This window comes from Kryptolebias marmoratus, linkage group LG5 (assembly GCF_001649575.2).
Source record: "Kryptolebias marmoratus isolate JLee-2015 linkage group LG5, ASM164957v2, whole genome shotgun sequence".
In the NCBI taxonomy this organism is placed as follows: domain Eukaryota; kingdom Metazoa; phylum Chordata; class Actinopteri; order Cyprinodontiformes; family Rivulidae; genus Kryptolebias; species Kryptolebias marmoratus.
The window spans coordinates 10,202,659-10,218,282 of record NC_051434.1 but is presented as its reverse complement, the minus strand read 5'-3'; the positions used below and the strand labels follow the sequence as shown (position 1 = coordinate 10,218,282).

The window sequence follows — 15,624 nt, the reverse complement described above, 5'->3', positions numbered from 1 at the left end:
ATTAGAACCGAGGAGGAAGCTTTTCATTTTTTGTTACGCGTCTGCACTTTTACTCATTTACAGCTGGGCTTAATAAAAAATAAATGATACATAAAAAAGCAACTGATCAGATGAAGTCACATGAACCTTAAAGGCAAGAAATGGCAAATAGCAGGAGAGTGAAAGGCTAAGTAGGGCGATTATGTCTGTCTGTTAGCAAAATATCTCATGAACCACTTAACGAACTTTAATGGAACTTGCAGAAGGTAATCATTACATCCACAGCTAAGCGACAAAAGCAAAAACAAAAATGTCAACATTTCATCCAGTTTTACAAATACTCAGCTAAGATTTGGTGCAAAATAGCAAAATATTTTATGAACCACTCAACGGATTTTAATGAAACCTTTGGAGAGTAATCACTAGATGTGCATCCACAACTAATTAACTTTTGGAGTCAGTCCATTTCAAGATGGCCACCACAGCTAATCGACCTTAGCCCACACAGAAGAGGTGGTAACTCAGTCAGTTTAACAATCACTGAGCTAAAATTTGACACGGTAGTAGCTGAGAGTCATTCACAACACACATCCTGAGCTTGACATCTAACTCTTATTTGTACAGGTAGCCTCGCTGAGATGTAAGGACTAACTTTTCACAGAGACATGAGGTTGCACTAAATGTATAGTTTTCAAGGTTTGACCAAAATGGCTACAACTCCATCGCTCCTCTACATAAAATAATCTTAGTCTCCAACTCCAACATGCATTCCCTCAACGACTTCTAGGCTTGTAATTTTTCAAAATCTCTGAATCTCTTTGAACAATCTCTTTTTATTATCTTAGGGCAACAATAAAACAAAACAGAGCAGTATATATAGTCTCTGCAGCATCCGGCTTTAAGTGGTATGCTGTGGTCATCTGCACCAGTGGTTCCCAAACTTTTCAGCTTTCGACCCATACATTAATAGTGACAAAGGTGTGTGACCCCATATGCTGGCTGTTTAAATATCCAAAAAAGGTAATGAGCCTATTAAATAAGAGCATAATGACAACACAGACAGTCCTAACATCCATTATGCTATTACTTGGTGTTGGGTGACCCACTTTGGGGTCCCAACCCCAACTTTGGGAATCATTGATCTACACCCTCCTCTCAGATCCCCTACTAAAAACTCTGCCCTGGTTAATCAGTGGCTCTTTAGTTGCCCGAGCGGACATTTTAAATAAATAGTAACAGCTTTGTTATCTGAGCAAGCACATTCTTTTTGATAAGGATCTGGTGTTTTGGCTCTGAGCCGTGTTGGGCTGCATGATGAGGACTGATGCACGGGTTTACAAGACTACTAACAGATTACAAACTGAATAATTATTAAATGGATACTATATGTTGACCTAAAGTCTTGTCTTCTGAGTAATAAAATGACTTTACATTTAGTTGGTTTTCTCTAAAACTATAAACCAGTTCAGCTCAGAAACTGGAATTTGCTGCCACCTTGTGGTAGAAAAGCTTCGGTTCATTAATAGACATTTACAGCCACTGAAAGCGTCGCTGTTTTTCAGGAACAGCACATCCAGAGTGTTTATTTATTTATTTATTTTTTATCTTTGGACCTGCTCACCTCTTCACAAAGAAACAAACACCCAGAGCTGCCAGAGGAGGACCTGAGCTCTGGATCTAAGAGGACATGAGGTCTGTCAGACCTTCAGCTGGCAGGAGGGAGTGTGACAGGACGCTTCTCAGGCATCTCCATTGGCTCGGCATGAAGTCAGGTGGGTTGTTTAATGACTGTTCCTGTCATTCCTTTCAAAATAAAACGCTCGACACGTTTCTGACATCAAAACCCTGGGAGGTGAATAACAGTGTCTGTTGACAACAGAGAAATTAAAACAACAAAATTCAAACAAATAAAGAAAGTATGGACGTCAAGAATAATATAGGAAACTAAATATCTATTGTTAATAATTATACACATGGTTAGGTTTCAAAATGCAAAATGAAACACAATGTGGAAATAAAATGCAGATTTTTTGTCATTTTGTCTTATTAAACTTTTAGACTTGTGTCTGTGTACTTTTATAATGCTTTCAAGTCTAATTCACATTTGTATTAATTTATTTAATTTTTTTACATAAACTATTTTTTCATAACATATGCATTTTTCTTATCTTTATTACAGTAAGTCACAGGTTTAAGTTTTAATGACTGCAGCCGTCGTACGACTGTAAAAGCACTCAGGTTTGTTCAAATTTTTTCTTAAGGGTATTTTTTTATTTGTATGCTTATATCAGTTTTGCTGAAGTTAATGAAACAAAGTAATAAGTTTGTCATGAATATAGAGAGTTTTTTCTAGTAAATACTGATTTATTTATATTTTAGAGTCATTCTTATAAGACATGTATAAGTAAAGGTCCGACATTCTTTGAAGGAAAGATGATCTTATTAGAAATTATGGGCATTAAACTGTTTTAGTCAAACATTAAAAGTAATGTTACGCACAATCTCATGTGATATCGCAGGATTTCACAAGGTATGTGTGAATAACTCTCCTCTACTACCACACCAAATTATAGCAATTCTTGTGTTTTCTGAAGTCAGTTGGCTGTGGCAGCCATCTTGAATTGAACTGACTCCAAAAGGTAATCTATTATGGAGGCATGTTCAGTGATTGTTTCCAGAAAGTTTCACTAAAATCCGCTGCTACCACACCAGGTTTGAGGCCGACGTGTGGCCGAGTAGAAGCCATGAGGTCGCGCGGCCGTGCTTTTATTCTGGAGGAGAAGCCCGCAGACTTCCGGCGCTGCCGCCGTTATTTCCCGCGGACTTGCCGCAGCTCCTCACAGACCACCAGGCGCACCGGCAGCCCCCCGTCTCTGCTGACTCAGTGCCTTAACAGCAGTCCCTTCGCCCGGTGAGACAGCATCCAGTGACCCCCCCCTCAGCAGCGCTCCGCAGTCATGGCCAAAACCGCAATCGGTGAGTTTTTATTTTTGTTTTACTCCTCCTCGCTTTTGGGTTTGACTGATTCTTCTAACGGGGTTCAGGAGGATGATGGTGATGATGGTGATGATGATGAGGCGACACCCATGGCACAAAAGGATGCTGAGGGCTGGGGGAGAAGAGGGAGCGGCCAAACTCCTCTGCAACTCGCTGCTTCCTTAGATCCAACTTAAAAAACTGCGTTTTCCCCTGAATCCCCCCACTTTGGGGTTTGGCTGTGAGAATGTTTATTCATGCGGATTTATTTTAATTAATTTTTTTTTTTTTTTGCGTGGTCATGAATAAGCACGGGTCAGTTCAGGATTCGGCTTGCCATTTCAGTGACGCATACAGCTAAACGCTTTCATTTGAAAGGCAATAAAAGCGTAAAAAAAAGCAGATTATTTCGTCGTACCCCCCCNCACGGAGCATCAGTTGATGGATGCTGCACCTGCCTCCCCTCCGCCTGACTCAGAGCCGCGTGCAGCATAATGCAGCGACCCCACCCAACATCTCCGGCCCCTTCAAAGCCGCTCCTCAGGGTGGGAAATATCTCTCCGTGACAAATCTGCTTATGAAAACTGGGCCATCTCCTGTGGCTGAGCCAGATTCTGGGGGTGACCGCTGCAGAGAGAGATAGAGAGAGAGATAAAATAATAATAATAATAATAATAATAATAATAATAATAATAATAATAATAATAATAATAATAATAATAATAATAAAGGAGCATCCACCCTCCGCTCAGGCATAGCTTCGCTGTCGAGGGAAGAATTTATGACCTGCGATGAAATTGAGGATTCCTGTTGGTAAACACAGTCCATAGCCAGGCACGCTGCAGCTTTTTGCTCCCAAAAGTGTGGAGAAATAAAACGAGACTGCGTACTTTTGGAGGCAGGAGGCCTTGGAGGTTGAATTTCCAAATGAAGGCATGAATTATTTGCAGATCTCATGATACGACTTTTAGAGGAAGACGCCTGAACAGCAGCTTCGTGGTGCGGTTTTGTGTCGAATAAGATTTGTGGGTGTGTGGCCAGTTTAGAGGAGAGTGTGTTTGTTTTCTGGTTGACAGAGCACTTGATGGATGGAGGGGCATGCAGAAGGACAGTGGTAAGGGTCTACTAAACAATGATACTCTCTCCCTCCTCCTCCTCCTCTTCCTCCTCTTGTCCTCCTCTTTGGTTTGAGCTGTGGACAGGCAGACAGGGATGGGCACCCAGCAGACATCAGGCCACTCGTCGCTCACAGGGTGGCTGAGTCCAGTTTTTAATTTACTGTAAAGCAGCTATGCAGGGAGCCAAATTCAGCATTTTTATTTTCATGAGATGAAGAGCAGTAAATCCTGAACATTTATGGAGGGATTATTATTTTATTAGGACATCCAAAGGAGGATAAATACTGTATTTACGAGAATCCTGAAGCCTCAGTACTTCAAACTGCTCCACAAAACAAACTCAGAAGAACCGCAAAGTGCATGAATGAATGAGTTCAGATCAGGCCATGTGTGGAAAGATTATGAACAGCTAATATCTTACCTGTTGTAGATAGCTCTTTAAAGGACCCCCGTTTTCATTTTGACCCGATTGAAGAGGTAGTGTTCAGTCCAGCTCATGTGAAAACTAGTTTATAAACCTCTGTTTGATGATTATTCAGGCAGAAATATTCTGGTACTCCTCCTGGAAGTGCTACAGACAGCTGCTTCAAAATAACCGTAGAATTCGATGTAAACTAGAGAAATTACATTTTCTGTGAAAATGCGGCACAAGAGCTTAATGAGGCTGAAACTGAGTTCTTAAAGCTAAAAAAGCAGAACACCAGCTAAAAGTCAAAAGTAGCAAGATGCCAGCTGAAAGCAGCAAAAGTCAGCTAAAGATAAAAGTAGCAAAAAATGATGTAAAAGCTAAAAAAAGCTAAATGCTAACTAAATGTTGAAAGTAGCAAACACTAGCTAAAAACTAAAAGTAGCAAAAAGATGGCTAAACGTTAAATTTTAAAACTAGTAAAAGGTTAGTTGAAAGAATCAAAAGCAAAAAAAGTAGCTAAATACTAGCTAAAAGCTAAAAATAGCACGAGAAGACAAATAAAAGAACAATGCTGAAGCAGATTTCAAATAAAACAATGATTTTAAAGAAAATGAAGAGATCTAAATGTTTTCCTGTGGATAAAATACTTTTAAATGAAGGTAAATGTTTTGAAAAATATAAAAGTTACAAAATTTAAGAGTCATAGCATCCGTCTCCTGAATGACCTGAACTTTATGATAAAAAGAGAGCTAAAATAACACAAAGAATGCAGAAGTAGTTAGAATCTAACTGTTAGATTGCAAAAAGCATACACATAAAAGGTAAAACAACAGCATGAATGCAGACTCTGCATTCAAATAATAACCACAATGAAGGTTAATAAAAGTTTTTGTGTGAATTACTATGAAATTCTCAAACCAATCAGAAATGAACTATTTTTCCAAACTGATCATTATCTGCAACAGGTAAGATCTTAACTGCGTTTTCTGTCATTTTTACACACTTGTCACAGGTGCGGTTGTACGTTTCTCTTCGCAACAATGTGTTCAATCGTTTCATTATGTTTTGTGTCATTTTGACCGTAATTTGTTGACCTTCGAGCTTCCTCCCTGCTGTTGTAATCTGCATGAGCTCCCCTGGACTCGTAATTCGTCCTGATTTATCAACGGGTCCCATCGATCTGCGCGGCACACTCCCATTACCGCTTCAGATGACTGTTGCTCCCGGCTGGGAAGAGGAGGTGACATCAGTCGGCCGGCGTTGGTGGGCTGCGAGCTCAGGAGCTATTTATCACCTATAAATATTCAGATCAGGGACAGATCAGGAGGTTTTAACATGCAGAATATGAGTTTCTGTAGACACGGACAGTAGAAACTGGTTTCCCAGAGAGCAATTTGCTCATTTAATATTTTCTGGCAGTGTCATTCTGATAATCCACTGATTAGATTTAAAGAAAATAGTTATCTTTTTACATAAAGTGACTATTTATGTAGTTTGAGGTGCTTTTAAAGCAAAAACTGACACACGATCTTTAAGTTTCAGATGATGTGGAATTAAAAATCTTTTTTTTTTAACTCTTTGTGACATTTAAAACCTCATGTCCCCAGCTTTCCCTCCATCAAGTCTGTTCTTAGTCGTCTGGGTGCCATAATGGGTTCTTTAATAGTCAATTTTGCTCTTGTGATTGCTTCATAATTTCCTGACTTTATTGTTGCCGGGCCGCTCGACTGTAAAGTTGCTGAACATGCATGTCTCAAGCCCATGATGCCTTGCGGCTACAGCACCCAGGGGGGCCTGTGGGGCTTTGATGAAGCAGGGTTGCATTTCGTCGGATGCCTTTAATGGATCCGTTTGTGCTCGCCGTGACTGTAAAAAAGCCTCTCTCCTTGTGCTGGCTGAGGAGCATGAAGGTGGGAGCGCATGCAGGTGCGGCGGTTTGTGCTGACGCAGGAAACCCAGAGGGTGACGAATATCGAGATGGGATGGGGAAGAAAGGAGAGGGATACATCAGCAGCAGATGAGATGGAGAACCGGGGACGCAGGGAGGGAGCAGGGCTGCTCCCTGGGGAGGAGGTGCTGCAGATATTGATGACCTGAGCTGTTTGACTGATGGGTTGGAGGAGGAGGAGCACTTTGATGATGATGGGACCCGAGGAACAGGATGCTGACCGGGCCGGTCGGAGCAGCTCATGAGAACAGGAGCTGGACTATTAAAGAAGTGTCATACCTCTGACATTTTTTTTTTTTTCATTTCATTGCAGCCTGACATGGGAAAGCTGAACAAACGCTTGTGTTTGAACTCTTTTGTCATTTTTACTTGTCTGATCCTCTGGGGAACGGTGTCTTATTTCAACTGTTTATGGAGAAATAATCTTTTTTCTCTCATGAGAAATACAGAAGTACTTTCATATTTTGTAAACCACCATGAATCTAATATATTTTTCATTATGAGTATATAAGAAAGCTGTCTGTGGCTTTGGGTTAGAGAGCTATCCTGATTCACTATAAGCAGCTACTGAGCAAGATAAGGCAGAAAATAAATCTGCTCTGACACAGTGATAGTAAACACTCGTCTCATGCGCCTTAAATGAAATCAGGGCTGCGTAATATTAGAAAAACATCCAATTGTGATGTCATATATTGTTGAATATTGCAACAACAATATTCTGTTTGTCTGTCTGTCTGTTGGCAAAATATCCCATGAACCACTGGACTGATTTTAATGAAACTCTCAGAAAGTAATCAGCATTTAAAACTCATCAACCTTTGGAGTAAACCCAATTCAAGATGGCTGCCACAGCTAATCAGGCTTAGCAAACACATAAATGGCTACAGCTCAGTCAGTTTTATAAACACTGGGGTAAAATCTGCTGTGGTAGTAGCTGAGAGTAACAGATTTCACAAGATCTTTGTTTAAAACTTTGATGATGGATGCGTTCCTCCATGGAACGCTGGTTTCATTGATTACAAAACAAAATTATTAATGCAAGTCTAAAGGTGATCAAGCACCTGTAAAAACTTAATCCAGATTATCTGCTCCACTGGGTCGGTAACTAAGATTCCTGATGTTAACGGAGGATGTGGGTGTGAGGAAATGGCTGCTGGAGTTTTGACTTTTAGGCAGCTTTTAATGAGCCAGCAACAGCCCTCCAAATGTGTCCAGCCCCCCCTTGTAATCAGTAGAAATTTGCTAATTACAAACTGAAGTGCTTTCCACCTGAGGGGGCTGCTTCCATTAGGCTGTCCTGGGCGCAGCCGACGGTGGCAGATATTCCTGTGGGAGCTGCCTGCTTTGGTGTCTAATCCCTCTGTCTAAACGGCGTAGGTGTTAACGCTGCGAAGCCAATCGTTTCCGCCTTCAGTCTCCTTTTCACATGCAACACAACCGTTTTCTTCCTCGTCCTTCCTTTCCTTTTCACGTCTGAAAAAAACCCCCATCTTCACCGTGTGTTCGCTCCATCGTCCTCAGGGAAGGAGCTAACAAGGCCATCAGAGACTAGTGAGAGCTACATCTGAGAGTTCATCACATTACTGGGGCGTCTGTCAGTCTGCAGGGCAGAAAGCAAGGCACGCACACAGAAAGGAGAGCAATAATAGCGAGAAAGAAGATTAGGCAGAGAAGCTCTTTCACAGCAAATCTCATTTCTGCTTTTGTTACTGTATGCTGCTGCAGATCATGAATCAAAGTGCCACATTTCAGCTCCGCAGGCCTTGTGCTCTGGGTGATGGATTATGCCACTCTGTGACAGTTGGCATGCAGATCTGCAGTCTAACCCCGCCAGAACCCGGCAGCTCGGTGGAAAACGCAGGATGTTTCGCAACCTGCAGTGTGTCGCAGATATTTTTGCCCCTCTCTCTCCCTCTCTCCCTGCGGGGAGCGCTGCTGAACTTGAGACTCGCGTTACAAAGGGGTTGGTGCCAAAAACACAAGACTTAAAAAAACTAAACAAGGTTAGACAAGGTTGGTTGTTCTTCTCTCTTTTTTTCCTTCCTGTCTGCAGTTTTTGGGGCACTTTGTTGCACCTTAGTAAGCAGACTGCCAGTTGCCAAATCCTGCCATTTAAAACCGATGCCAGCTTTGCTTCTGTGTTATTAACCTTTGGTTTATAAATCGGCCACAGGATGGAAAGTCATGTTTCTGTGTTATGCTGATAAGCTGAACCCTTATCTTCTATTCATTCCCCATAGAATAATGAGATTAGAGAAACCTATGGAGCAGAACCGCACAGTAAATAAAGAAATTAAGGGCTTAGAATCCCTTGAAGGAATGCATATCGCCCGCTGCCTTTCATGCCAGAGTTTTAGTCAAACCTTGTAAATGATGTAAAGCATGAGCTCATGAGATGTGTTGGGGATGACTCTCAGCTACTACCACTTTAAATTTGAGCTTAATATCTGTAAAACTGGCTCAGTTTCAGGCATATGAACCCATGCACACACACACACAGACATGGGCAAAAACAATACCACTTTTCAGGAAATGTGTTTATATCACAACTGATATTGTCGTTGTGAAAACAGACAATATTCTCTCGATTGTGTGTTTTGTTATAACACCATGCATCTCGTCTATAGAGTATCTGACTTACTTGAAAAGATTTACTTGAAATCCTGGCATTCTAGGATTTTAATTTTTCTCCGAATCGTGAAACTTTGCTCTGATGTTTTGTCGCGACTAGCTGAGAATAGCTGGGATCCAAACGGGCGTTGGTCTGGCAGAGTTAATAAATAATACATCAAAATAAAATGCATAGTCGATGATGTGCAGAGGGGCCCGTGGGGACGGGAACATCTCGGCTGTTTGGGAAATTAGGCCATGTAAGGAAGCATCCATCACGCTCATCTTTTCACAACGAGATGAAAAACAAAAGCCTGGAAAACCCTGAGCGGCTCAGCAGCCACAGACGTCCTTTGATGATGAGATTTTTCTTGTCTCTTTTAACGGACTCGGTGAATAATTATTCGTTTTAAATTGTTTGTGTTTACATCAAAGCTCTCCCGTGGCTGTAAAAGTAGGTTAATGATGTTTCATCTTTTCTTTCTGTGTCACTAGGTTAGTATTTTCTCCTCAGCTGGATGTGTGTGCCTGATAACGAAACAACATGCAGTCATGTTTCCTTTACCCTTCACAGCTTACAAAGAGAAGATGAAGGAGATTTCTGTCCTTTCGCTTATCTGCTCCTGTCTGTACCCCGAGACCCGCAAAAACATCCTGGGTGATTTTGAAGGTAGGTGGGAGCCCAGATAGTTTCCTTTTTGGCAAATAAATTTGCAACTAATAGTCTTTTTAATTTTTTTTCTGTATGTGCAGATATGGACATCAAGCCACTTAACAAGCGGGCCTCGGGCCAGGCCTTTGAGGTCATCCTGAAGCCGCCCTCCCCTGTGTCTGATGTGGCGCACTGCATCACCAGCCCCCCGAAGAGGGACATCTCCCTGGAGGACATCCAGAAGAAGCTGGAGGCAGCTGAGGACAGAAGGAGAGTAAGTTCCTGTCATTTTAACTCCAGCCAAAAGAACAAAACAAAACAAAAAAATCCCACAAATTTTACATTTAACAATGCGTTATAACAAATACTGCAGCTGCAGTTAAACAAATTAAATCTAATGTCAACTTAAGTTATGCAGCTACTGATCAAAATGTCAATAATGTCAGTCCAGCACCAGCAACCCACTAAAAAATCAATTAAACAATCATTAACCAGTCGATACTGCCAGTTTTCCGGTACCATTACTAGAACTCATCTAAACTATGTGCCCTGGGAAAATGAAGCAGGTATATTAAAGGCACTCGCTGCAAATATCAAGAGAGTTGACTCGAGTAGTTTTCCAGATATATTTAATGTAATTCTGGAATGCGGGTCCACACTCAATATAAACAAAGCACTCGGCTGAATCCACCTGAAACCCGACGGAAGCTCGAGTCACGTGACTGAGCTGCATTAGGCTGCCTGCAGTCTGTAAGCAGATATCGATGGTAAGATTAAAGTTTGAGCTGTTTTCAGTCACTTCAACTGCTTCTGTAGGTGAATGAAGGTCACAAATTTTGATTTTAAATATTTAATTTAAGGACGCATTAACCATCGTTATGAGAAAAGTATTATCCAGACTTTGTTTCTTACTTCCTGTTTTTTTTTTTTGGTCCAGTCTTCATGACTTTGCAATGAGTGCTCAGCAAAATCACAACCTCAGCCTCCTTTTTTCTCCTGACTGATCCCTCTCGTCGTTCTCCTCCTCCTTCAGTCCCAGGAGGCGCAGATTCTCCGGATCCTGGCTGAGAAACGGGAGCACGAGCGCGAGGTGCTGCTGAAGGCCATGGAGGAGAACAGCAACTTCAGCCGCATGGCCGAGGAGAAGCTTCAGCTGAAGATGGAGCAGATCGAGGAGAACCGGCAGGCCTACCTGGCTGCCATGATGGAGCGCCTGCAGGAGAAGGTGAGAGGCGGCGAGCGAAAACATCCAACACGCGACGGATGAGTCCACATGAAGGACACGGAACAGGTCGTAAAGCAAGATTGAAAGTTTTATTCTAAAGCAAAGGTCAAACACAAGGAGGCGCTTGGGCGTGCAAACAGGGCCATAAAGTAGCAGGGAAAGAAAACAGGCAAGGACGAAAGACAAATAAGGCTGAAAGGTTGATGACTGAGAGTGCAAATATGATCCAACAAGGGAGGGAGATTAAATAAGCAAGATGGGATCACACAAAAGAAACCTGAAGACAAAAAGGCACTTTTATCTGCTTTAACCTCTTCAGGTTAACAAACATGGGTCTGGAGAGGCTGTCAGTCAGTTTCAGCACAAACACAGAGACTAATAAACGCTCACACTTTTACCGATGATTTATTTAGAGTAACTAGTTGCCCTAACATGCATGTTGCAATTTGCAAAAACAGGAACAGGAACAGAAAGATACGAATCCAGAAAAGATTCAAACTAAGGATCTTTTTACTGAAGAATGACATTTTTTTTATGAATATTCGACTATGTGTTTACATTTTATTTTAAATAACTGCACCATAAACACAATAAAAATTAAATCTGCCTAAACAGATAAAGCCAATTCAGGGAGAAAATTATAAACATTAAATCCTCAGTTAAGATCAACTATTTTCTGCCATATTTAAACATAAAAAACACTTTGTATTTTCATTGTCAAACACTAGTTGATGCATTTTTGTAGAGCATTTAGTCCAGAATCTGATCCACTAAGTGAAGAAACCTTTTCTCTTTGCTCTGAACAGATTTATATAGTTTCAAGTTGACGTTGTTTTGCTGAATAGTTGTTTTAGTTACAACCGTAACATCTGATAATCAGCAGATGAAACTGTTTAGCACAAAGTGGTTTTATTTAAATTATCTTATTGTCTAGAAGCATCAGTAAAACTACATTTACCTGAAGTTAGAAATATATAGATGCAGCTCTAAAGCAATGATCATCAGCTGGTGGCTCCCGGGCCATATCTGGTCCATGAGTTCATCCCATCTGGGCCGCAAAGTATTCAGTTATTGATTAGTTTCACACAATGTCATACGCTAACGTAACCCTGCTCAGGAAAGGTTAATGATGGTGCTTTAGTCAGTCAAGAGTGTTTACTCAAACACAGCAGCAACAGGAAGTGCTCAGGATGAACGTTTGAGTTCATCCTGAGAGTGGCCAATGCACAGACTCATCTTAAATAAAAGACTAATTTATTAACAAACAAAAAGCTGACATGGCAGCAAATCCATGGAGCTAGGCCGTGGCAAGGAAAGCAACCACAAGGACAAGAACTGCATACCAGAATGAATGAACCAGCGAGGAAGTGGAGAAGGTGACCAGTTTTTAAAGACAAGGGTAATCAGGGGAAGTGAGCACAGGTGAGCGATTAGAAAACTTGGGACAGGTGTAGATGGGCGTGGCAGGCAAACAAGTGATAAACTGAGGAGAAGTGACTGATGACAGGAGAACAAAAAACGAATTTCAACCAAACTAAACATAAAGACGACTAAATAAAATAAAAGAAACAATAAACTCAAACTGAAACATGAAAACATAACCCCTGAAAACAGAAAAACAAAGCACCAAGGACCAAAGTCGAAAATAAACTCAAAAATACTTAAATCCTTGAGAGACATATTTACTTTTTTCTTGCTGATCTTAATATATGCAGCTCAATAGCTTCATATAAAGTTTTTTTTGGAGCAGGAGTACGCTGCAGATGTGTTAAATGTTAAAATGAGTGCCCCTTGTTTCCATTATGGCAGCACGAATTTAAATATTTGAAACAAACCGGCTGATCGGAGATCTGTAAGCTGACATTTTAAAGGTCGGAGAGGAGGAACGTAGTGAAAACATAAATGTCAGGAAAAAGGTGACATCTTCTTCTTGTTTTCTCTTCGTTTCTCCCCCTCCAGGAGAAGCACGCTCAGGAGGTGCGCAGGAACAAGGAGCTGAGAGAAGAGCTGTTGCCGTGAGAAGCCCCCCTCCCCTCCACGGGCTCCACATCCCCACCTCCCCACCTTCTGTCACCACCGCCAGCCCTGAGGAACACCTCCCTCCCCACCTCGTCCTACATGTCCAGCACCTCTCCTCCCCTTCTGCCTGCCATATCTGCCCCTCCCCCCTTCTGTATTACTATGAAACTACAAAGAGACACCACCCTGAGATAGCAGAGGTTCAAATGGGGTTGGGGGTGGAAAGGTTTCCTTAAAATAAAAAATAAAAAAGAAGAACAAGAAGAAAAAATTAATGTCTCCTGCCATTTCCTTCCAAAAAGAATGTTTTTGCTCAAAATGAGAAGAAAAAAAAATTAAATTGACAAGTAACGGTGGTTTTTGTAAATACTTTTTTTGTTTGTTATATACAGTGCGATACAAGCAGCAAAAGTATTGATTGCAGTGTGCCATTTTTACATCTAAGTTTCTCCTCCCTGCTTATATATGGATGTGATAATCTGTTCATTTTCATACGTTCATTCTTTTCTTTTTTCTCCCTCATTTCAGCCTGGGAATGCTTGTTTTGTGTGGTAACGAAGCTTAGGTGTTTGTTGTGAGTTTGCCAGCTAGCTGATGCTGTGCTGCGACAGGTCGCGTCCTCACGAAGCCCGCCTGCTGGCTCTGTTCCCCCGTCCCCGCCGAGTGGGCGCTCGTTCGTGTGACCCCCAGCAGATCTGCACGCAAAAAAACCAAAAAAACAAACAAACAAAAAAAATGGATCTGCGTTTGGTCAGAGTGATTTTCCGTTCAGGTTTTTGCCAATGATCCACTTAGTGAGTGATGGAGAAGCCATTAGAAGGAGAAGGGCGACAAGCAAAGGGGGTCTGTGGGGGCTGCGAGCTGTCGCTGCACATCCACTCCTGTGAATTAGGTAGTGACTGTCCTGCAGGAGAACACTATAGCATTTATTGAGCCCATCCTCATCCTCCTTCCCTCCATCGCCATCTTTCCACGTACATGTATGCTGTAAAAAGCACTCAACACGCTCTCCGCACAGCCATCAACCACAGCACAGCGCTCAGGAGACCCTCAGAAAAACCCTCCAAAAACAAACCTCCGGTGGCTTGTTGCTAATGTGTACAAAAAGCCATCTGAGGTTAAGGTGCATCCTAAGAACACTGGAGTGCAAAAACACTCGGCTTACTGTGAGTCTACACTGCATAAAACAAAAAACTAAGTCCCAGCTTGCTCCATTTCACAAGTTTTCTACATTATCTGCTGGAATCATTACATTTTCCACAAAAAAAGGTCAAATCCACTTTAAGGTTGGCACAAAGAAGATATCCAAGCCATACAGGGCGTCACTGCAGAGATAAACATCCTTAAAAACAGCATTTCATTCATAAAGGTGATTCTGAGTGTGTTAAAGGATGCAGACGGTTGCAACGAGGGGTGCTGATGGTTGAACACTGTTGGCCCATAGATGTGTGTGAGTGATGTGTGTGGGTGTATTTCGCAAAGGTCGGGTAGTTAAGTGTCATGTGATATTGGTCTGATTAGATATAAACCAACAACGATGCAGCGTGTAACAGTTTTCAGGAGTTAGTATCCTACCTGCTTCTCTTTCTCTCCTCCGTCCATTTGTGTGTTTCCTCCTCTCCACGTATATCTTTGTGAGCAAGCAGTGGTTAATAAAGATTTGGGGTTCAAACTGGCTTTGAGAGAGTGTTCTTTCAAAAAACAAACAAATATTTGTTTTCAGTGTTTTGTTTTAGAAAGATGAGGGGTCCCCAAATGCAGGTCCACAGACCAACAGAAGGCCGTATAGGCACTTATTCATAGGCCACAAGCAGTTCAGAAAAATTAAATATAAATCTCAAATCTGTTAAAGTTTTCATGCCCCCTTTGAAGGAGGAAAAATCTCCTCTCCTTGCAGTTTAACTGTAATTGCATATATTGTTAATATAATTCATTTCTTTTGGTAATTTGTTGCACAAGTAAAAGAAAAATTAACTAGTTTTGTGACCATTGGTCTCTAAATCGATCATTTGGACTGTGTGCATTCAGAATAAAAACAACCAAATAAGAGCTGCACCTCTCTGAGATAATAAAAATAGACCATGCTTATTCGGTAATAAAAATAAAAACAAAATGTGCAATAATAGTTAAAGAACCTTAACAATAAAATCCAATCTGTGCATATAAACAACAAATTTTTAATTTCAGTATTATGAGAGCTGGCAGCAATTAGATTATTTGTAAAATATAAGAATATAATAAAATATAATCTGTGCAAGTAAACATGAACAAGTTCAGGTTTGCGATAAAAAGATCCAGCTCAATATTAGTTCCACCTGCAATTATTTCATGACTGAAAAATAAATAAATAGATAAAACTGTCACAGTTCTGCACCACTTCCACACCCTCTCATTAATTAAAGAAATAATTCAGATTGTTTCTTTTAAAGAGGGGTTCTATGGAGAGGTTAAATAATATCTTACCTGGTGAAGATAGCTCTTTGAACGATCTCAGTTTGGAGAAATAAGGTTTAATTCAGAACAAATTAAAAGCTAATCTCACACTGTAAAACATTTCAATCTGTAGAGACTCACACAAAGAGAGAAACAGCAGTTAGACAATTTTATTGGACCGAGGATTTGGCGCTCGGACACCGGCGGAAGACGTGCGTGCTGAGAATCGCAGCGAGCTTGAATGATCGGCTCGAA

At 41.2% G+C, this 15,624-nt stretch overlaps 1 protein-coding gene across 3 annotated transcripts; it reads left to right on the top strand.

Moving 5' to 3' along the window:
- Window positions 1-2,798: 2,798 nt before the first annotated feature.
- On the top strand, window positions 2,799-14,613 carry stmn2b (stathmin 2b). 3 transcript variants are annotated; one of them, XM_017426024.3, is made up of 5 exons: window positions 2,799-2,955; window positions 9,615-9,710; window positions 9,794-9,966; window positions 10,726-10,917; window positions 12,877-14,613. In XM_017426024.3, exons 1-5 carry the CDS (start codon window positions 2,937-2,939, stop codon window positions 12,934-12,936), a joined length of 540 nt encoding a protein of 179 aa, XP_017281513.1. In that variant the 5' UTR covers window positions 2,799-2,936; the 3' UTR covers window positions 12,937-14,613. The 3 variants fall into 3 exon arrangements, with proteins under 3 accessions (XP_017281513.1, XP_024863523.1, XP_037831798.1); XM_025007755.2 differs by lacking the exon at window positions 2,799-2,955 and adding an exon at window positions 8,321-8,443; XM_037975870.1 differs by lacking the exon at window positions 2,799-2,955 and adding an exon at window positions 8,414-8,433.
- The last annotated feature ends 1,011 nt before the right edge of the window (window positions 14,614-15,624 follow it).